At 44.6% G+C, this 21,625-nt stretch overlaps 1 protein-coding gene across 3 annotated transcripts in view; it reads right to left on the bottom strand.

Annotated features, from left to right (window-relative positions):
* Positions 1-21,625, bottom strand: part of RIPOR2 (RHO family interacting cell polarization regulator 2) — a 109,084-nt gene that overhangs the window by 17,268 nt on the left and 70,191 nt on the right. For 2 of the 3 annotated variants that reach the window (XM_057554264.1, XM_057554265.1), the window contains exons 8-15: positions 21,304-21,367; positions 15,759-15,802; positions 14,298-14,423; positions 13,834-13,982; positions 12,357-12,486; positions 7,195-7,872; positions 4,059-4,243; positions 1,641-1,809 (exon numbers count right to left, since the gene is read on the bottom strand). In XM_057554264.1, coding sequence (XP_057410247.1) covers positions 1,641-1,809; positions 4,059-4,243; positions 7,195-7,872; positions 12,357-12,486; positions 13,834-13,982; positions 14,298-14,423; positions 15,759-15,802; positions 21,304-21,367 — 1,545 coding nt within the window. Of the gene's footprint in view, positions 1-1,640; positions 1,810-4,058; positions 4,244-4,342; positions 5,417-7,194; positions 7,873-12,356; positions 12,487-13,833; positions 13,983-14,297; positions 14,424-15,758; positions 15,803-21,303; positions 21,368-21,625 lie in introns of those variants that run through there. The other variant, XM_057554266.1, reaches the window with a different exon arrangement.

Below are 21,625 nucleotides of genomic sequence, written 5' to 3'. Positions count from 1 at the left end.
TCCACATGTAGGCGTTAATATACTATATTTGTTTTTCTCTTTCTGACTTACTTCACTCTGTATGACCATCTCTAGATCCATCCACGTCTCTACAAATTCTTTTCCTTTTTTTAAATTTTAAAGATCTAATTGGCTTTACTAAACGATTCATGAATTGGGCAATATCTCATGTACCACGTAGAGAGGAACTCCCTTCTTGTTTTTCTAGTGTTGATTTTCTCCACAGAAGAGTTGAAGTGTTATAACCAAGGCCTTATTATCGAGAGAAACACTGCACTGACTATTGCATGCCAATTATTCTTTGAGAGAAAACATCCATCCCTTCATGGAAGAGAATTCTCCCATGCCTCACAAAGTAATGACTTTACGCCTAAAAGGTGTTTGCTCAGCACAGTCTCGGGCTCACCAAGGACAAAGAGCTGTGAAAACCATCTCATTCCAATGCTTGGTGAATAGAGGATAGCTATAAGTCAGCGACGATCCTTGTCTATTTTGGTCAGAAAAAAAAAATTTCACCTTCTGCCAGATTGGTTGTCAGCACCTGGCTTGTAAATTCAACGCTCAACAGAAGAATCTGCTGGGGTGTTGGCCAACCTAGTGCAAGAGTCATAACTGCCAACCAGTTTCCCAGAGCACGTGAGGTGTCTGAGGCTGCTTTGAGGGTCTACATCCGTGGAGGAGAAGCAGATTCTTCTACATCTCATCACAAGTGTGTTACTAAAAAAGCAACATTAACCCACTCCCGGCCTCCCTGGGGTCCTTCCTCCTCACCCTGCCTCTGGTCTTCCAGTTGGCCATGTGCTCTTAAAAGCACGATTCCTCCTCTTCTTGCCTGGCCCACCCCCCTGAAACCATTATACATTTGCTTTCACATTCTTTTCCTATCCCCCACACATCCAAGCAAGCGGGAGAAGAACAAGATTGGGAGAAGACAAGCCACCAGGTGAGGAGGAAGCATTCAAGTACCAATAGCTGCTTGGGGGAAAATGCTTTGTTCAAGACAGCTGAAACTCTCCCTGCAACAAAAGAATGTCAAAATTGTTGCTCTGCTGTGGCAAAATCTTAAGTGATAAACAGCCTGAAATGAGAAGAAAAGTGAGCCCCAGGGTGTCGCAGAATGAAGGCGAACTGGTGAGGAGGATAATACCTGTAAAATGTTCTTTCTTGTTGCTAATAAGTACTTATTCAAGATCTGGGAAACTGTGGTTATGTTCTGGAGCATTTTGCCTTTAGCTGTCCAGGTGGTAGAAAACTAGCTCATGTGATGGGTTCATATTAACATATGGTCAATAATACTGGCTTTCAAAGTCCATTTGTAGATGGCAGAATGCAAATTCCTCACCTAAAAAAAAATCACGTTACTCTCACCTATTATCAAATGATTTGAAAGCAAGAGCACATTATATGTCACCTACTACCTGTTAAAGTCTGGAGATCTAGGTTTTAAGATAGAAAACCCAGGATTGAGGGAGCATGGCCATGCCTTTCAGAGTTTCTCAGTTGGGTCAAATCAAAGCAGGATGGTTCTCTTATTCCTGAATTCTCATTTTCCTGGGAAAACTCAAAAAAGGAAGCACACATTCATTCTTGGTGCCTCAACAACCTGGGCTCTAAAAACCCAGTGCCGTCACCAGTCCTACCTGGACGAGCTGGGTGCAGTACTGGAGGTGCCTGATGATGCTGAGGTCCAGGCTTTCATTTCCCGTGGTCAGTGGGAGAGGGCTTCCTGCCACACTAGTCCCGACTCCCGTGTCCTCAGTCAGGGCTTCGCTGAGGTGCCCCCTGGCTTCCGGGTGTACTGATCTGTAACTGTTGAAGCAGGAAGGTGAGCGACATGTTAGCTGTTTCTTTCTGCCTGGAAATCACAGGTCAACTCAATCACAGCACCCACTGAAAAGAGTCTTGCGCTTGCCTATCTTGAAAAATAGATACACCTTTCAAAAACTATTTTATAACTAAGCCTGGTCACCAACTTGCCTAATATTAAAAAGATCCTGCAAACAGACTGTTTCCAGAGTTCTCTGTTTGCTTCTCAAGCACAACGAACCATTTGTAAAGTTGGCTCACCAAGAAGTCTTTTGAAATGTGCCCTCATTTTGTGGCACTTTCCTGCTCTGTTGACGGGGTGGTTTGCCAAATTTTCTGGGATTAAACCGTCCTATGTACCTGTGGTTTCCCAAGAGCAATACCATTAAGAAATAATCAGTCAAGGCTTTTTCCTGGCCTTAAATCAATTGCGACTTCAAGAAAAGGAGAAAGGAAAGCTGCTAGGAAGAAACGTGATGTTCTACTCCACACAAAAGCTAAAAGGGGCATTTGTATCGCTTAGTTCTGCCTCGCAGGTTTTGTGTAAAGCCCACCGTTGAACTGTCTAAGGTTGTATCATGATGGGCACTTACATTTAAAAATAAATCTGTGGCACCTATTATTTAATTTTATTCTTAATATGAATTTGTGCAGGAGGGCGAGGGGGAGGGAAGAGTCTCGTTTCACACATGGAAGGAATGACCAGCAGAGGTGTTAACCAGAGCGTCCTAGTTCACACAGCTAGGCGGTTTTTGGCTTCTAGTTTCATGCTCCCCAGTCTCCACAGTTTAAAAAGATCATGCACCAGAGTTTAGAGGCGTTGAACGCCTTACTCTGATTCACATTTGCCTCCAAGGGGAAAACATTCAGCTTGTGTCCTGGTAGTCAGCACGTATTTAAAACACACACACAATTTCCACAATTTTCCATAATACCTCTGATGACATACGGTAAGACTGATCAAATTAGACATATTTAATAGCAATGTTCTGTAAAATTTACAAAGGCTATGTTTTTAAAATGCTTCTTATAGCAAGAAGAAAAAAAGTTTAATCTGACCTTGATCGATCATCTAATAGCTTAAGCTAACAAGTATACAGGAAGATGTTTGGTTTAAGAAGCATTTCACAAATTCAATCAAGTTAGAAGAATCTTAGTGTAGAATGTAGAAGGATAATTTAAACATGACATTCATTTTGTAAATTTTCTTTGCTATGCCCCCAGTTTGCTCAAAGGATAAATTCTATTTCTCAATTTTTCTTTTCCTGGTTTCACTTTGGCAGAAGAAACCCTCCAGGAACAACAAAACTCCAAAATATTAACACCACCCACAGAGGGGTTTGCGAAGGTTGAACAGCCATAGCTTGCTGTAACTTGAAAATCAGTGTATATAACATGTCGAAAGAAACGATGGATGTTAACCCACCCTTTCATTTGGGAAAGTGTTTGTGTATTTTTTTTTTGCAGCAATTGATGGAGCTGAGTATGTTCACTGTGCTTACAGAATGGACCCCAGGCTCTAGCTCTAAACACGTGGTTTGGTACAAGAAAGCCCAATGGAGAAGGTGACAACATTTCACCTTTATCCTCCCTTCCCACTGCCCTGTCCCATCCCCATCCTAGAGAAGGCCACATTCCAGCTGGAGGCCTGCAGATCCAGTGGCAGTTATCAGTTATCAGTCATCTCTTCTTATGCTCTAAGGAAAACATGGACCGCGGGGCTTAAACCTGGCTTTGATATAGGCACTGATGAGCTTAATCTACTGCAAAGACCCAATGGCCAAAAGGAATGGAGAGACAAGGGGTGGGAAAAGCAAAATCTAACAAAATGAAGGAATTAGAAATACGATGCAAATCAAGGAGAACCAGGTCCAAACTGATCATCCAGTAAGAGTTCTCCAGAAATACGGTATGCCTACTTAATTTGGAATTAATTACATTGGGGACAAGTTGTAGACACTGAAACCTACAAGATGTATGTGTATACACATAAATATACACACACACTCATACAAAAATCTCCCCTTCATTTATAAGGAAGAAAATCAATTTAATTTTCCTTAAACAACACCAATAGAGGTGAATGATATTTAAAAGTTGTACTTGACAATGAAAAGGATCTGTAAGCCAATTCATGTATAGGGGGTTTTATCTTCCTGGAGATGTGTATCAGGTCCCGTCTGGTAGCTACAAAGAACTGCTGTACCAGCTATGACAGTAGAAATAGAAGCAGACGCTAACTTCAGACTTACCTATGTTTCTCAGTCTCAGTGTCTGAAAATACTGAGTCAGCACCTCCTCCAACATTACAAACCTCACCACCATCATCCTCCTCCTCGTCAAAGTCAGAGGTGTTCAGAAAATCAAAGCTTTCTAAAGCACTTTCAACTGTAAGACTTAAACTGGAAGACCTGCTTCGGCTTACTGCTGGCTTGCACTGCAAAGGTAGAAGGTACCAAGGAGAATATCAACATATTCGGAAGGAGAAACACAACAAAGACACCCAGCGGGAGATGTGACACTTTCTTTTTTTCAAGCTTTTATTTCTTTTTGTTGGCATTAAAAAATTCATTTAAAATCTTCTTATTAAAAGAAAGTACAACCGTGGATAAAATGACATAATATCTGGGATTTGTTCCAAAACAATCCAGAGGGAAGGAAGCAGGTAGAAGAATAGACACAAGACTGGCTATGAATTGAGCACTGTGGAGGCTGCGGGATGGGCACATCGGGATCCATTATCTGATTCTTTCTACCTCTGTTTGAAATTTTTATAATAAACAGTTTAAAAAATATTACAATCAGAAGGCTTTGGGAAATAAAACTGCTATACTCTCTCCGCTTGGTGCTCAACCCCAAATAAAATTCAACTGGCAGACAAATCTAAAGAGTCACAGTCAATGCCAACTACTAACCAATCTCTAATTCCAAGTGGCAACATGTTTAGTGTCCTGAGACAGGGGTGAGCTATCTAAGGCACCTGTTCTAAAGGACTCACAAAACAAATCCCAGAAACAGAAAACTACTCGAATTCACCTAATCCACACTCCCTAGGTAAGTACACTTAAATATTAATTTTACATTCACAGCATGTAATTTTTCTTTGAGCATCGAGGAGAAAATAAATGGCATGGGCATGACAAGGAGTAGCCGTGCTTCCTCTACAGCTCTTTGAAGGAACAAGTTCCATTTCTTCCCTGACTGGGCCCTGGAATTACGTGAGCAAACCCATTCTATGGTCTGGAGAATTCTACATTGCTGGATATTAAGCAGAAACATTACAAACAGGGTAATGCCAGTTGCTATGGGCACAGAGATGGAGAGAAGTTCTTCCAAATAGTCAAGAGGATGCTGGGGGGTACTGAATGGGACAAATTCGGCAAGTGAGAAGAACTAAATGTTCTCCATCCAGTTAGGTGGCACTCCCTGCTGACTTCATTACACAAGGTCGGAAGGGCCTTGCAGGGGTCTGAGTCTCTGACACTCAAGACAAAGCATATAGGAAACCGTCTTTCAGTCTTTTCAATCAGAGTTGTTTCATTCGCCCTCAGGGATCTCCGTCCAAGAGGCAGCATCGTTTAGTTTCTCATCCTCAAGGTGTTTAGCAATCCTAGGAATGTGAAGGAGGGAAAAAAGAGAAAGCTTTGTCCAGCGGATGCTTTAATCCTGGCTGGAGACAAAGCCACTTGCCCCAGACCTCAACTCTAATGCCGTTTTCCATCTCAGAGAGAGAGGAGGAGCCAGGCCCGACTCGACCCACTTCTAGGGTCTTCTTCCCTAAGCTAGATTGCAGAACCTGATCTTGCACAGTATGGATGTGTTTAAATATTGATCAAAATAAAGAAAGGGGCAGTTAAGGATTTTAGTAGCGGGATAGTTTTGGAACAACAGCAGATTGAAATAATACTCTGGAAAGAAACCTATAGCCACCAGGTCTTTATAAGACTAATAGATAACTTGCTTAGTGCTTCCTGGTGGATTGAGCTACTGATCAGCACCCTAGATGCCTGGAAATGGGGGCATCTAGACATTTGAGGCATTTACTTTAGGTGGATCAATTGTGTCTTAGCTCTTTACATTTAACAACTTTTTGCCCACTAAGCAAAAGCTGGTCAGCTGTGCTGACATGAGCTTGTTGAGGGGATACAAGATGTTTTCACTGCAGTACTGGACAAACAGCCTCCATGCATGAGCCCTGAGCGGATGCTTTTGAGTTATGTTTTACAGGAAGCAGATTCAGAATGCCCATCCCTACTGCTCGGAGGCTATACCTACAGCTGAATCAATCTGTCATGAGCATTAGAGGATGTGGGGAGTCAGAGCATGAATTATTATCTGCCCTGGGCAGACATCCCCTCCAGACCTAGGTCAGCGTGACCGAGACTGTGAGAAAAGCCTTGGGAAGGTTGTTCCAGATGCCACGGGGAAGGCCACATTTTAAAGCCGTCACGCCAAGGGATGCAACAGCCTGCTGTGGGTTGACTTGCCCCGACACCGTATTTTCAAGCTTATTTTATAGAACAGGTTCCCAAAGAACTGCTCTTTCAAGAGAAAAGATCCGAGTTCTCTTCTCTATGGCACTATAAATCAGAGTGGCAAAGCAAAGAATACAAGAAGTGGCAGTGGGATTCGGGACAAAAATTCCAGTTCTGTCTTCTTGTGCCTTGTTTTTAAAAATTTCATCTGTATGCTAAGTGGAGACAGATACATTCTGGGGTAGCATTAGCGACCTCATTGCTAGGACCTCCTGCCTAAGAGGAAATCACCCCCTCACTCCTATCTTCCCATGTCTATCCCGAGCGGCCTGATTAGGAACAGGAGAGAGGAAGATAACTCTGGTGAAGTCAGGGTTCTCTGGCTTCTACATTATTCGTGGGTGATTATCTGGGGTTCCGACTCACCGATTTGGGCCAATTGCAGAGAAGGAAATCCTCCAGGAGGTGGTGCCCTGGTGGGGGGGAGAGATGCCCGTGTCTCTCACATCTGTACTGCCTAACTCTGTCTTCAACCATGGGAGGGCTTTCCTGCTTCCCTGATACTCGGAGAGGTACCCTCTCCAGTAACATCTCAATGAGATTATGATGCTCAAAAGGTCACCATTTCATATTTGGGATCTGAATGATGAACTTAGGGACTGAGGGAATTTAGACGTTCTCTAGAGCTGTTAATTTAACTCCTAATCATTTTCCTTAAGTTGATCAGTTGTCAGGAAAATTAAAATTAATATACGCTACTAGTATTAAAAATCAATGCCATTTATGTGATGATTATCTACTGATCCTGTGATGGGGCAGGATAAAAAAAAAATATATAGGCTATTTTAAATAGAATGTTGGCTGAAGATACCTGTCTCCAGACCTAATCCAATTTCCCTAAAAATGTACTTACTTTTAGAATATCATCCAAGTGCATGACTTCTTGGTTCAGATCCTGAAACTCTTTATATTGCTCTTTATGTGGTTCTAATGCAAGGAAAAGCCCATTAAAGGCATCCTCTAAGCTTCCATCTAGGAAGGATCTACAGCCTTCGGACTCTCCACTGACAGAGCCCTCAGAGAGCAGCCTCTCGGTGGCCGCCGGCACCTCTGACGAGGTGAGCCTCTTGACCAGCTGCTTCGTGATGTTTCCTTCAAAAGTGTCCAGTTCCACGGGCTTGAGTTCAGAGGCCTCGTCAGACTCTTGCAGAAGGGCCTCTGCGACACCCTTCTCCAGGAATAGGCGCTCCGTCCGGGCACCCGCGGATGCTCTGCCGGCCTCGGGTTTCCCGGGCCCCTCGGTCTCTTCCTCCCGGTGGGGCCTGGGCTCTGAGCCTTCTCCTAAGGAGCTCTTGGAAGAGGCCGAGCCGGAGTCATCCAGGCCCTCGTTCTGGGAGGAGGGGCTGCCGCGGTTCAGCTCTGCAGGGGTGATGGTGATTTCTGGATTTGCTGAGCACGCGCTGGGGAGAGAGCCGGCTGGGCTGCGGGAGAGGGCGCAGTCCCCATTGGGCAGGTCACTGAAGCTGAGGGACAGTGGCATTTTCTCCGCAGCTGCCTTCCCATTTTCAAAGATGTCATCAGGTAGATTCGACTGTGGATGAAAGGCAAATCATTATGATTTTAAATACAAGTGATGCGTTTGGCATGGTTCATTTCCAGACAAAGTGTAAGACAATTAAAATTAAAAAAACAGACCTTTCATGATATTAACATTGTATTGTTGATTTTGTGTGTGTGCGCGCACATGTGTGGCAAAAGAAAACAAGCCTTTAAAAACTCTATTACCATTGTTGAATCTAGGTGAAAGTTCATTGCACTATTCTCAGGTTTGACATTTTTCAAAAGAAGAGGTTGGAGGCAGGGGAGCAGTGCCTGTTTCCCAAATCCCAGGATCTCACAGTATTTGGCAGCCATAGTTAAGAACAGCACCACCGTTTTTTTTGTTTTGTTTTGATTTTTTTGTTTGTTTGTTTTTTGGCATCGATCTTAAAAGACTTTACAACATTCTTGCTATTTCACTCAAAAGATGTGATGCTTTGTTCTGCTTCAGTTCTCATAAATTATTTTTTGAAAATCTCTACCCACAAATCCCAAGCCCTGGAAAAAGTTTTACTAATTCAGTAACCATGCCACAAACAATTCAAGACCAGAAATATGTTCGCAGAGCTTCTATGAAAAGAGGAGAAAAAGACTGATAAACTGAACAACTATCTTCCAGGGATGCAAACCCCAGAGCTCCCAGGGTGTCTAGAAATCCCAAGTGCTCTGTCAGGTAGCCCCAGGCTCTGTGATCCATGAAGCAGAACTCAGAACACAGAGGTCAGAAATATCCAGGTAACCAAGATAATTTGTTTATGCAGGCGTTAGAGCAATTTCTAAGTCACCTTTCCTGACACTGTGGTCTTGGCGAAGTGCTAAATGTTGTTCTGTGGGAAAAGTTTTTCAGTTATTTGAGATCAACTCCTTCAAAATGAATACTCTCTCTTGGATTCCAGAATTGATTGTTTAAGTAAAGGTAAGTACCTATTTTAATTATATATAAAACAATGAGGGAACTCCCTGGCAGTCCAGCGGTTAGGACTCCGCACTTCCACTGCAGGGGGCGTGGGCTCCACGATCCCTGGTGGGGGAACTGAGATCCCACATGCCGCGTGGTGCGGCCAAAAAAAAAATAATAATAATAATAAATAAATAAAACAACGAATGATCACGATAGTGCTGGGAATCAGCCCAGGAAACAAAAATGTTACAGCAAGTGAAGTGGGGAGCAGACAGAGGCTCCCCATCCTCCTCCAGCAGCGTCCATGGCCCCATCACTGCTGGATCTGGGCCACCAGCTCCCAATACATGCAGTTTCAGCTAAACTCTGCATTCTCGTCTGGTTGGAAGGTTTTTTACTTTAACCACAGGATGAGTAAAAGGATGTGTCCCTGGGGCACTCAAGTAACCTCTGCAGGCTCAGTTTCTTTGCCTCGAAAAGTGAGAATGTTTTCCTGGATTAGTGATTATTGAACTGTGCTCCCCAGAGTCCCGGGGGGGGGGGGGTGGGGAGGGGTGGGGAGGGAGTTCCAGGGACCATCCTCGGGAGGGGACAGGGAGGGGGTGAGTCCCCGTGCGACTCACTACTTCCGGCCTCCTTTACTTCAGTTTCCTTCCTCCTGTATCTGCACCCCCCTTTTCCCCCCAAACACGCTTTATGCCTCCAGGACAGACAAAAAAGGAAGCTTCTGGGGAGGGATGGGGGAAGGCTGGGTCCTGCTCCCTGCACGTCCTCCGTGGGGTCCCCTGGGGATCTCACAGACGCCCTGGGTCCTCTGAGCGCCCCTGCCCAGCCTCAGCTCACCTTCAGAACACACATTCCGAGCAGCTCTGAGGGAGGCGGGAGGCGCTGGCTAAGTAAGGAGGGGGCCTGGTGGTCACGATTCTTATTTAAATTCCAAACTCCTCTTCAGCCATTTCTCTAAAGTCTCACATTCCCAAACCCAATTTGCATGTACTTAAGTGGCAAATATCCAGTTACACTGAGACGCCCTGCTGAAGGGGATGTACAGCCTGCCGAGAGGGCGAGCCTATAAACAGGCACACGGGGAAGGCGTGCCGTAACTGAGGGGTGATGTAGGGATGTTGCAGGGTGGTAGGAGCCCCGGCAGGGGGGTGGGGGCTGCCCAGAAGAGAGAGGGTCTGGAACTCAGCCCTGGAAAATGCGGAGAAGCAGGGCAGAAGGAGGAGGAAGTGCATCCTAGAAGGAACAACAGTCTGTGGGAGCTCTTGAGAGAGAGGGTGCAGTTGGAGGACACTGAGGGGGGTTTGGGGTCGGCGGGGGGCAGTCAGGCAGAGAATGAAGCCTGGAGAGAGGAGAGGTGGGCCTGGAAAACTGGGCCGAATGGAACGGCTGCTCCGAGGAGTTTGCGTTTATCCAAAAGGCTACAGGAAGCCATCACATTCTTTTCTAATCTTGCTCTTGTTTACATGATGCAATTAAAACCTCTACTAACCATCTTTACACTCTCCAACTTGCAGCGTATGAGCATGAATATACACATGACATTGACAGTTACTGCATCAGTTCTACTCTTCTCTGGCATGTGCATATCTTTCCCATGTAGTCTTCCCATTTTCCGTGGAAACTCCACTAGAGTTTAGCCTGGTCTACTTCACCTGTGATTTTTAATCCAATGAATAAGATGCAATTATTATTATTATTATTATTTTTGATGGTTTATTTATTTATTTATTTTTTTGGAAGAAAAATAAAAAACGTGTTTCAAGTAGTCATTTAGAAAGAAAAATAAATCTATTTTTAAGTTTTATTTAAAGTATATTTTAAAAGATATCTTACTAATGCAACATTCTTTTACCTCATTTGAGCATGCAGAGTGGGTACTTGAAAGTGATTTGAAAAAATCTATTTCAAACTCCTCTATAATCAGTCACTCCACTAATTTAGGCTTGCCAGTTAGTCTAGAGCTGCACTTTTTTTTTTTAACATCTTTATTGGAGTATAACAATTATTATTATTATTAACCAGAAGACTTTTAACCCTTTCCTCTCTGGACATTCAAAGATTACTTTTATATGTCTGTAAACAGCAGAACATTCCAGGTATGTATGTACATATGTGTGTGTGTATTCTCTTGTGACATAATGGATAACACATATAATATAGGTTACCTATTACATTCCTGATTGCAAATTAAAGAGTTTCTTTTGCTTTGATAGTATAAAACTAGCAAACAATACAATAAATTAAAGCTAAGAACCTCTTTCAATAAAAATAGTTCTAGGAAAATTGGTTTAAATCCAATGCCAGGTTTTGAAGGCTACAGCTGTAAAGATTGCTATTAGTGATACATTAGCTTAACTTGTGAACGAAAATCTTCTTTGACCTTGAGTGCAACTGTATTTTTTTTTAATGACAATATTGTTACCATGGATATCTTTGCCACAGCGCAGAAAAGTCACAGCACAAAAGCGGAGATCATGAGCAGGGAAGGACAAACGGCCTCTCTCACAAAGGTGCATGCATGCCCAAATTTCCCACCCGGGGACAGGAGGCCTGTAACCGTTAGCCAATGAGCGAGAGAGAGAAGATAAGACAAGAGCCATGCCAAAGCCCACATGCCACAAGTCCCCTAAAGCAAGCACGTCACACCCAGGTGGGCCACACACACTCACATAAAACTCTAGCACGGCCTTGGGTCTCAGCCTGAGGGAGGGCAGGTCACTGAAAGAGCGGCTGCGGTGCAGCTTGGCAAAGAAAGAGTCTTGCAAGGCACTCAAGACAGACAGCCTTGGCTTGTCTGGTGAAGGATGCAACCATCTCTTCAGAAGTCAAAGCAAAATGGGGGAGTTAGTGGAAAGCAGCAGGTTACCATGTTTTTTGTCAGCTTTTTAGCGAGCATTTCTGATTAAAACAAGGAGGCCATTATTTACACCCACTTCTTTAAAAGTCTGATCTTAGAGAATGTGCAGAAAAGTCTACATGTGTTTACCAAAGCAACAGGTTAAGTGGGGGGAGAGGAGAGGAGAGGAGAGGAGAGGAGAGGAGAGGAGAGGAGAGGAGAGGAGAGGAGAGGAGAGGAGGTTTACCACCTGTGCGCGGGTGGTCACAGACACCTCGGAATGTGCTTTCCTTAGTCACCACGTGCCTAGGGTGAACGTGAAGATGACATTACAGTCAGCCCTCCGTATCCAAGGGTTATGCCTCCAAGAAAAAAAAAATTCCAGAGAGTTCCAAAAAAGCAAAACTTGAATTTGCCAATTTGCTGGTAACTATTTACACAGCATTGACATTGCATTAGGTATTATAAGTAATCTAGAGATGATCTAAAGTATCCGGGAGCATGTGCATAGGTTATGTGCAAACACTATGCCATTCAACGTAAGAGGCTTGAGCATCCTAGGATTTTGGTATCAAAGGGGGGTTCTCGGAACCAATCCCTCTCGGATATTGAGGGACGACTGCATTAGGAATTATAGAGACTCCCTAACACTGTATACTAAGCATTTCAAACCCTGGGTGCAAGCACCGCCTCAGGCTCATCATTTCTCCTCCAGAAATCACACTGAACTTACAAAGAAGGAGTGGTCTTTGAAGGTGGGCGTTTCCGGGGTGCCCTGGCTGTACATGGACATTCTTCTCTGGAGGGCGGCTGCCTTGTTCCCAGCGCCTGAGGATGGCGTCATGTCCTCCACGTCAAACGGACTGCAAAACAACAGGTGCCCACGAACGCACATTTGTTAAAGTCACCTATAATCACCAGTCCGCAGGCCAAGAAAGCACCTCATTATACTAACGTAAACTCAAACCAGTGGGAACTGGCCTGGTTTTGGCCAAATTGGTCTGTCAGCAAACAAACCAAGATAAAAAAAAGTGGAGCAGAAAACGGGGTCTAGACTCACCCAAGGGATCCCAGATTATCATCACAGCTTTAAGCACAATTTATGTGCACACCTGCATACCAGATAAATTTACTTCCTCATTCATATTAGAGACACAAACGTATTAATGTTTGTCCCAACATGAGATGTTGAAGAAGTCTGTAAAAATTCCTGGAGCTTTGCAAGGGCAGACACTTTAATGATACAAGAGAGCAACAGATTATTGTTCGGTTCTAAAGAAAACTCTCCTATTCCTTTCAGTTGACCCAGAGCCTGTTGTGTGATTGAGAGGACAACAGTCTGTTCACAATGATGCCATTTATCAGCGTGCCATGTGTTCCTCCAGCAGAAGCACTGATCTTGCATTTGAGACGTCAATCGTTACAAGTTACGAGGAGAGATGGGCTGGGCAAAAGCTGTGGACGCTGTTCCAATAACAAGGCAACATGTCTTTGCTGCTTCCATGCCTGGCCCTCGATATTGTAAAGGTGGCCCCAAACATTAATACTGAACATGTCCTAGTTACTTGGTAATATACCAGGGGCATAAGATCAAATGTTGTGAGCAACCAGTATTTAATAGCTTATCATGACCTTTCTCACGGGGTGACTTCAGAAAACCACTTTTAAGTTCCCTGCTTTGACAAAAGGCATCTCTGGCCCTTTGGAAATATTCTGTTTCAGTATATAGAGTGTGGAGAGACCAAGGATATTCAGAAATTTCCAAAGCAGTATAAGGTATCTGAGATAAAGAGGGCTAAGCAATTAAAACACCATAGCAAGAATCAGGATCTTTCTGTGGATAAAATATCTCATACTGGAGAGTTATTTTCTTTCAAATTAGTGGACATGAGAGATATACTTCTTTATACACATCTAAAGGTTGAGAAGGAGGGGAGGAGACAGAATAAAATATTTAAAAATAGGAAGTTGAAGAGGAGAGTAGTGATATGGCAGAGGGCTCTCCTTTAACATGTGTGAACGTCACCCAGCTTACTAAAGAGATTCCTGGGCCCTGAGAGATTCTGACACAGCGAGTCTGGGGTGGGGCCTGAGACTCTGCTTTCGTACCAAGCTCCCCAGTGATTTTGATGGTCCACAAGCCACCCTTGGGACAGCACGAGCCTACAGCACTTGTTTCTATCATGACGATATTGAAAAGGGCAACTTACTACCAGGTGATTTCCAGGTTGAGTTTGATGGTGCCAAGGTCATTGATGTCCACAGCCACCACCTGAGGTCGGGCTGCAAACAGCTCTTTGGTCTCGCAGGTCACGCTGCCGACCAGGAGATGAGTTGCTAGCCCTTTGAGTTCTGTGACCTGGTGAGAGAGGGAGAGGTAAGAAAGGCCTTACAGGAGAGCAGAGGACGAAGGCAGGTTACTCCTTCGTTTTTCTCGGCCAGGGCAGGCATTTCAGAATCATATCTGAAATCAGAGGTGGATGTTTCCCAAGCCCATCTCACATTTCCATTGCCCGCTCTGACACGAGGGCAGGTCTTCTGATGTACTTGTACTACATACAGAGGTCTGTGGGCTGGAGGGGCAGCAGGCAGAAGTCACGGGCCCAGGTCTCCACGATGGACCATCCAGCCGTGGCACCAGCAAAGACAACAAACGGCAAGGACGATATTGTACCTTGATGGAAATTAATCCAACTATCAGGGGCAGGAACACCATTTCTTCTCCATCCCAGGTCTGTTTGCCATTTACTTCTATTCTGCCTTTCAGTTTCCACCTCTGTCGGCCATACTTCATGAAAATCTGGGGAAAGACACCAAAGGGCCCTCAGGTTCCACTGCCCTCACCCACCTTCCCACCAAACACCAGGATGAAAAAGGCGAGTAAATACAGCAGCTACTGCTCCTCCCCTTCTCCAGCGTCCTCCTGACACTCCCTGACTGTCGCTTCTTCCAGATTCCCTGGCAGGGGGCGTGGTGCAGAGCACCAGCAGGGAAAGACTTTCAAAGGTGGGTAAGTTCTGCTTCTCTAGGATAGAGGGTGTGAAGGGCTTTCTTCAGAGAAAGGTCACTGCATCGTGCCCTTTGGCTCAGCTCTTTCTCTCGTTAGTTCTACTTCAGTAGAACAACCACTGGATTAACTCTCCATACTCCCCAGCTCCTTTAGAAAGACAAGGAACCATCAGCTAAAATCTACTTCGTGGCCAGAAGCAAGAAATAGGGCATCCTCCTTTTGGATAAGGGAGACAGATCTGGACAAGGATTTTGAAATCTGACACACTCTGGGGAGAGGGTGTGCAGTTTCTCCTCAGTCAGACAGCTTTACTGCTTAGAGGAAGACACATTCCCCCTCACCACCCCCGGCCAAGATGAATGATTACAGAAGGTTTTGGAGGAGATAGTTAGATGAAATCATTATGTAAGTTCCCTTTTGAAGAGGGAAAAGATAAAAAGCTTTTTTACTTTCATGGAGTATATTTTTATAAAGAAAGATCTAGATTCTATTATTCTTCAATCATGATACTTTTGAGTAGTCATAATCTTGGATTGGATCTTGCAACAGGAAGAAAAAACTGCTATCAAGTACAATATTGGGACACTTGGAAAAACATGAATATAGATTGTACATCAAATGACATTAGCTAAAGGGCCAGTGCTGTTTGTTGGTGTAGGGAATTGTACAACGTTTATATAAGAGAATGTCTTTCCACATTCAGGAAAATAATTTTTTTTTGGCTGTGCCGCGTGGCTTGCAGGATCTTATTTCCCCAACCAGGGATTGAACCTGGGCCAAGGCAGTGAAAGTGCCAAGTCCTAACCACTGGACCGCCAGGAAATTCCCTCAGGAAAATAATTTAGGGGTGAAGGGTCATGATATCTGTGCATTAATCTAAAATAGTTCAGCAAAATAACAACAACAATAATAGTATTAATAATAATAAAGCAAATGTGACATAATGTTAAAAATTGGTGTCTAGGTGACCCGTATATGGGAGGTCTTACACTAATCTCCAAAATTACTTATTGGCCCAAATTTCTCTTTCAAAATAAAAAAATGTAAAAAAAAATTGAAGAAGCAAAACAATGACAGCTGACTCCTGCCTCTCAAGTCCAACACCCAGACCGACACCACACTTACTTCATATTGATCTCCAGGACAGAGGCGAGCAAAACCAGCCAGACCTGTAAGCAAGCAACTGGGATCAGAGGTGCAGAATTTATTTCCCCTCTTTATAAACCCACACTGGCACACTTATAAAACTCAAAGTGTCAGGCCTTTGTGAAAACTCATATAATAGTTTCTGGGGAACGACTGTGGGCACAGCTATTGTTGGGAATTCCATCTATCACAGCAAGAGAGGATATTCCTTGCTGGGGTGATGGGAGAGGTGCTCTCTGGGGCAGAGAAGACTGTTCTTTCTAGGAAGAGCCCCGTTAAGTTGTGAGACTGTGGGACGCATGAATCTGCTTTCCACCAGTCTCACGGGCTATGTCAGGGTTAAGATGATAGAGAAGGTCCAGGGAGGCCTAAAAAGGCACCTGCTGTTACCACTCTCTGTCAGTAGATGGCAGCAACTCACCAGTTCGTCACACCTCTCCATCCACGGAGCCGGTCCATTGAGGACCAGTTTCCACTAACAAGTAGAACATAACAAGCCTCTTAAAAGATTTACTGAAATAAGAGCAGAATTAAAGAAGCCAATTTTCACTAATAATTTTCTGGAGGATTAGTCTTTTGTTTTTAATACTTCTGAAAAAAAGCACAATCGACTGATCTTTATAAATCACAATTGGTTGGATATACCAATTCTAATAAAGTCCTAAACACTCTTTAAAAACCTCTGCAGAAGACGTAGAGTATGGACTCGAGGACACGGGGAGGGGGAAGGGTAGGCTGGGACGACGTGAGAGAGTAGCATGGACGTATGTACACTACCAAATGTAAAATAGCTAGTGGGAAGCAGCCGCACAGCACAGGGAGATCAGCTCGGTGCTTTGTGACCACCTAGAGGGGTGGGATAGGGAGGGTGGGAGGGAGACACAAGAGGGAGGAGATATGGGGATATATGTATATGTATAGCTGATTCACTTTGTTATAAAGCAGAAACTAACACACCATTGTAAAGCAATTATACTCCAATAAAGATGTTTAAAAAAAAAAAACCAAAAAAAACCTCTGCAGAATATTCAGGATTCATCTACTGCCTATTTACATACCTATGCAATTACAATGGAAGCCTGGTTAAAAAACAAAACAAAAAACCGAAAAAACTGATCTGATATCAGTGCTGGATAAAGGAGAGTAAAGGGGAAAATCCTTTGAGGGTTTTTACTTTTATTTTTTCCTTTCAAAATCACCAGAAATTTCATATTGGAAGAACTGATCCAGATGGGAGAAAGCTACTTGGTAGTGCTGTTTTTGAGCTTCTCAGCTCATGTTATTAAAGCAAAATGTTTTGGAAATACTTGAGGCGGTATCACTCTTGATACTCTAATTGTAACCATAACGTGGCACGTGGCAGTAGACAGGCAAAAACAGGCCTGGGGTTGTGCTGTGATTCTTCAAGTCCTACCTGCTAATGTAAGCCACTCATGGTACTGATTGCAGAATTGAAACTAACAGTGGGTCAATTAGAGTTACCGCCTTGTGTCTTTTAAACCTGGCCAGGTTTCTTTCAGACTCTGGTCTGAGGCCTTTTGGGATTTTCAGTTGGGGAAAGCTTCATGTTTTCTCAGCAGTTTGGGGATTACTGCTGCACTGTCTACAAAGCTTTCATTACGGCCACTCCAAAAACCATCATGGGGGTTAGCACGCAGGGATGAGCATGGGGAGGTGGAGGGGGTGTGGGGGCTTTCGTCTGCATGCTGCATCTTCCTGCACCTTGTGGATGTTTTACTGTAAACACCTATTACTGATAAAACAGCTCTTCCATGACCTCGTTCGGAAGGCCCAGATGCTACAGTCTGCAGCCGCCCGCCCTGTCCTTTTGCTCAGGGACCATTCTGCCAGAAGAATGTGCCGCCTTTTGTTCTAGTTCTGTGAGGATCTTCCTTTCCAAAGATAAAAAAGATCACACATGTTGGCAGGCAGCATATACACAGAGAAAAGGCTGGTTGGATATTCATGACAGTTTTAGCACTGGGGGGGGAGCGAGTCTGAAGCTAAGGAAATGACACTTTCTACTCCAAGGAAAACAGCCAGACGGCTGAATAGATAGGCGCTCCCATTACAGGACTGACTGATTTACTGACCAGGCATAAATAATGCAGATTTACTAGCTGCCTGGTAGATGTCCCCTCTCCCAAGGCCGGACCTGCCCTAAAAGCTGCAGGTGCCAACACAGACTTTTGGATATACACACTGCCTGCAACTTAATATGAAGTAGGTAATACTTGGAGAAGAAGTAGTTTTTCTGTAACAGACCACATCTTTCCATCTGCAAATCGGTGGATGGGTCTAGTGCTCCCTCTTTAGCCTGGCATTGGACCCTCTTCAAAATCTGGCATCAAGGAGTTCCACAACTCTCTTCCCAGGGTCCTCTCATTCTAATGCAAAGGTTACAGCGGGAAGCCTTCCTCTTTCCCATTTCCCTCCCCCAAGATAGGTGGGTGGCACCCTTTGCACCCCCCTCCCGCCCCTCCCCCCTGCCCCCAGGCATCAAAGCAATTGGCCACATTATTGATCCAGTAGATCATTTATTCCATGGAATTCGATTAGACTGGCTCATGCAACCATTGTCTCCGGTAGACCGTGTGGAAGTCAAGGCCAGAGACCATTCACTAGGATGCAGCCAAGAGCCTGGCCAACAGCAGGGGCTCAGCGAGCACTTGTTCAGTTGTCTTTACCACCATCACTTACCCCGCCCCTCCAAAACCCCACAGAATGATTGCTGTCTGTGTGTTGGGGAAGGGTGTGGCAGGAGGAAGTTGGCTTACCATGTCTGAGAATATTATGAAAGATCCTCAGTTTATGTCACTATGTATGTTGGGGGCGGTAATTTTTTTTTTGTTTTTTTTACCAGAATGAATAACAGATAAGAAAGTAGCTAACTGCAAAGATGCAAGATTTCTTGGCAGCGTGAGGGGCTTCCTTTTATCAAGAGAGAGGAAGATTTCCACGGGGGCGTTACCCTTGAAAGGCTTCATAGAAATACTTCAAGTTTTCATGTTAGATTAGGAAAGTGGAAGTGAGATAAATCAATAATGAAAAAGGAGGACCACTTGCAGGTTTGAGTGACCCCCCCCCGGGAGAAACCCTGAACCCAGACAGAAGCCAAGGAAGCCCGTCAGGCAGGAAAGAGAGAACAACGTTGAGGGTAGAGATGGAAGAGCGGGAGCTGCAGAAAGTTGAGCCCGTCCGTCATGATGACCCATCGTAACCCAGAGCTGTCCTTTAGCTGGGCAGCCAGGCCCCCCGGTGGATGGCAGGGCCCCCAGAGCATCCTCACTGACCCTCAGGCCTGAGGTCCAGGTCTGGTGGGTGGGTGTCCCTTTCCTCCCACCCACTCCTGGGTGCCTGTGTGCTGGGTGGAAGACTACCGTCCCATAGAAGAGAACATTTTTTGAGCAATAGTTTATAGTATCTGCTCATCTTTGTTAGAATTTCCCTCCTCATATGGGGCTGGGGGACAGGAATGCACTAGGAGCCACGAGCTCTGGAATTCAGTTTCAAGTTTGACTCCAACGTACTGTGTGACTTCTGGGACAAGTCACTTAACCCCGCTCCCCATCGACACAATGGGGAAATCACCAACCCACCCCAAATTGGTGAGTTTGATAATAGTGAGCGTCAGAAATAGGAGAAATACGGTACCGCTTGTATTAACAGTGAGAAGATGGCGTGATGGGAATTTCTCTCAGCTGTAAGACCCTATACTGTGCTAGCCTGCGTGGAGGGTGCCCGAGAGTCAGGGGAAGGAGAGAGAACACTGACTCAGGGCAGTGGTTTTCCAGAAGCAGGCTGCTGACAGAATCATCCTGAGGATGAAAAATATACCCGAAGGGTGCCGCCCACCTATCTTGGGGGAGGGAAACGGGGAAGAGGACAGCTTCCCATTGTAACCCTTGCCTTAGAATGAGAGAATGCTGGGAAGAGAGCGGTGGAGCTCCTTGGTGCCAGGGCCCCACCCTGACTTGCTGAGATGGGGGCAGGGCCTGAGTGGTTTTAGAACCACGGACTCGGGTAAGGACCCACAGTGAAGAGAATGGACCTAAAAAACTGAAAAAGCACAGATGCCCCGCCTCAGTAGTAAAGTAAGTATTGAGACTTCATACTGAATAACAGACTTATTCACTACGGGATCTGCTGGAGAGAAGAACGCAGCCATGTGGGCAGCTGAGGGTCAAGGTCATGTTGATTGCAGGTACACTCAACCAGAGCAGCTCTACCGGCATCACACTTGACAGAAAACTTTGCCTCCTGAGTTAGGTGACTCATTGGAAAATTAAGCTCTCCTGTCGAGCACTTAAAAAAAAAGCACCCCTTTTCTACTCCCTTAATGGCAAAAAGTAGACAAGAGGGTGATTAAATCCCCATTAGCAACCCAGGGGTCCAGCTGCTAAGAAACCTCAGAAAAGGAAAGGCACACAAACTAGCCCTTCTCCCTGCGGTGAGTGGGTGAGTGGCCCAAACTCAGAAGGAAGACGGACTCGCTGTGATGGCTGCTCATCTGAAGCCCTGTTGGCCACCGAGTTGTAAATCTGACAACAGCTGAAGGACGCTCCGTTTTCTACAACCAGAGCTTCTTTTTGTTCTGAAGATGCTTGCAGTACAAATCAACAGTGCTTCCAGAGTAGGACTTTCTGGAGTCAACACCAGAAAGGCAATGGGTAAAAGAGGAAAATGCACAGTCCTGTGTGGGTTTAACACTAAAAAACATTTAAAAATAAAGAAGTTGGTAGGTCGTTTATAGGAAAGTAGAGCATAAAGGAACAAACTAAATGACACCACGAAGAAGCCGACAGACAAGTCTAGAAAGTGGGACATTCTGTACAACAGTGACAACATGCTGAAAGTGACAACAGTGACAACAGCTTCAACATGACAAGTCAATGGTAGGAAAAAAAACAAGGAGGGGCCTGTTTTAGATGAAAGGAAACTGAAAAGAGATATCTAATAACCAATGATAATGCATGGACCTCGTCTGAATCCTGATTTGAACAATTGTATAACTCACTTTTGAGACCACCAGGTCACTTGCTAATGGAATGGATTCATAACAAAGGCATATTCATTTTATTAGAAGTGATAGTACTTGGCATTGTGGTGTCGCTATCATAAGATGTCCCTATTCTTTAAGAGAGGCACATCGCAGTCTACAGGGAGAGACTCCCACATCTGGGTTTTATTTCATCAAAGGAAAAACAAAGACAAGAAAACAGATGAAACAAAGGTGGCAAAATCTTGCTAATTATTAAATGGAGGTGATGGGTCTATGGGAGTTCCTTATAATATTCTTCCATGTTTGTGTTAAGTTTGAGATCCTGTCACAGTAAATATTTAAGTATGTAGGCAAGTCTCAGGACGAGAAAGTGCTGGAGCATCAATAAATTAACGTAAGTGGGGAGGGTTGAGAGAGAGTGGCCCAATATCTTTGCAAGGAAAATAAACAGTGTGTGACGTCACACTTGAAGGAGCTAGGCGGAGATGGCACCCCACTCTCTATAAAAAGGAGGAAGAGTACCTTTCATCTTGACGGAGAACTCCCCCAGCTGCTTCTCCAGCTCTGCTTCAATGGTGCACATGTTCTAAGAAGAGCACAGGAGACCAGCGTTAGGGCTACATTTCTTTCAAAGCACAGGATGTTCTCACAGCAGTGGACAACCACTGCTCAAATGGGAGGCATTTACCTGTTTGCAAGGAGTTACACGTTATGTAGCAAATTGTCACAAAATGTTTAACCTAAGCCATAGCAAGCCTTCTAGTGTACCGGAAATTCAGAGCATAGAAGACCAAGTTAAGTTATATCATAAACAGTCAGATAAATCCGGAATGTGGGAGATTCT

The sequence above is a fragment of the Balaenoptera acutorostrata genome, chromosome 10, assembly GCF_949987535.1.
Source record: "Balaenoptera acutorostrata chromosome 10, mBalAcu1.1, whole genome shotgun sequence".
In the NCBI taxonomy this organism is placed as follows: Eukaryota; Metazoa; Chordata; class Mammalia; order Artiodactyla; family Balaenopteridae; genus Balaenoptera; species Balaenoptera acutorostrata.
Note: the sequence above shows the minus strand (reverse complement) of the source record. Positions and strands in the feature narration are given on the sequence as shown.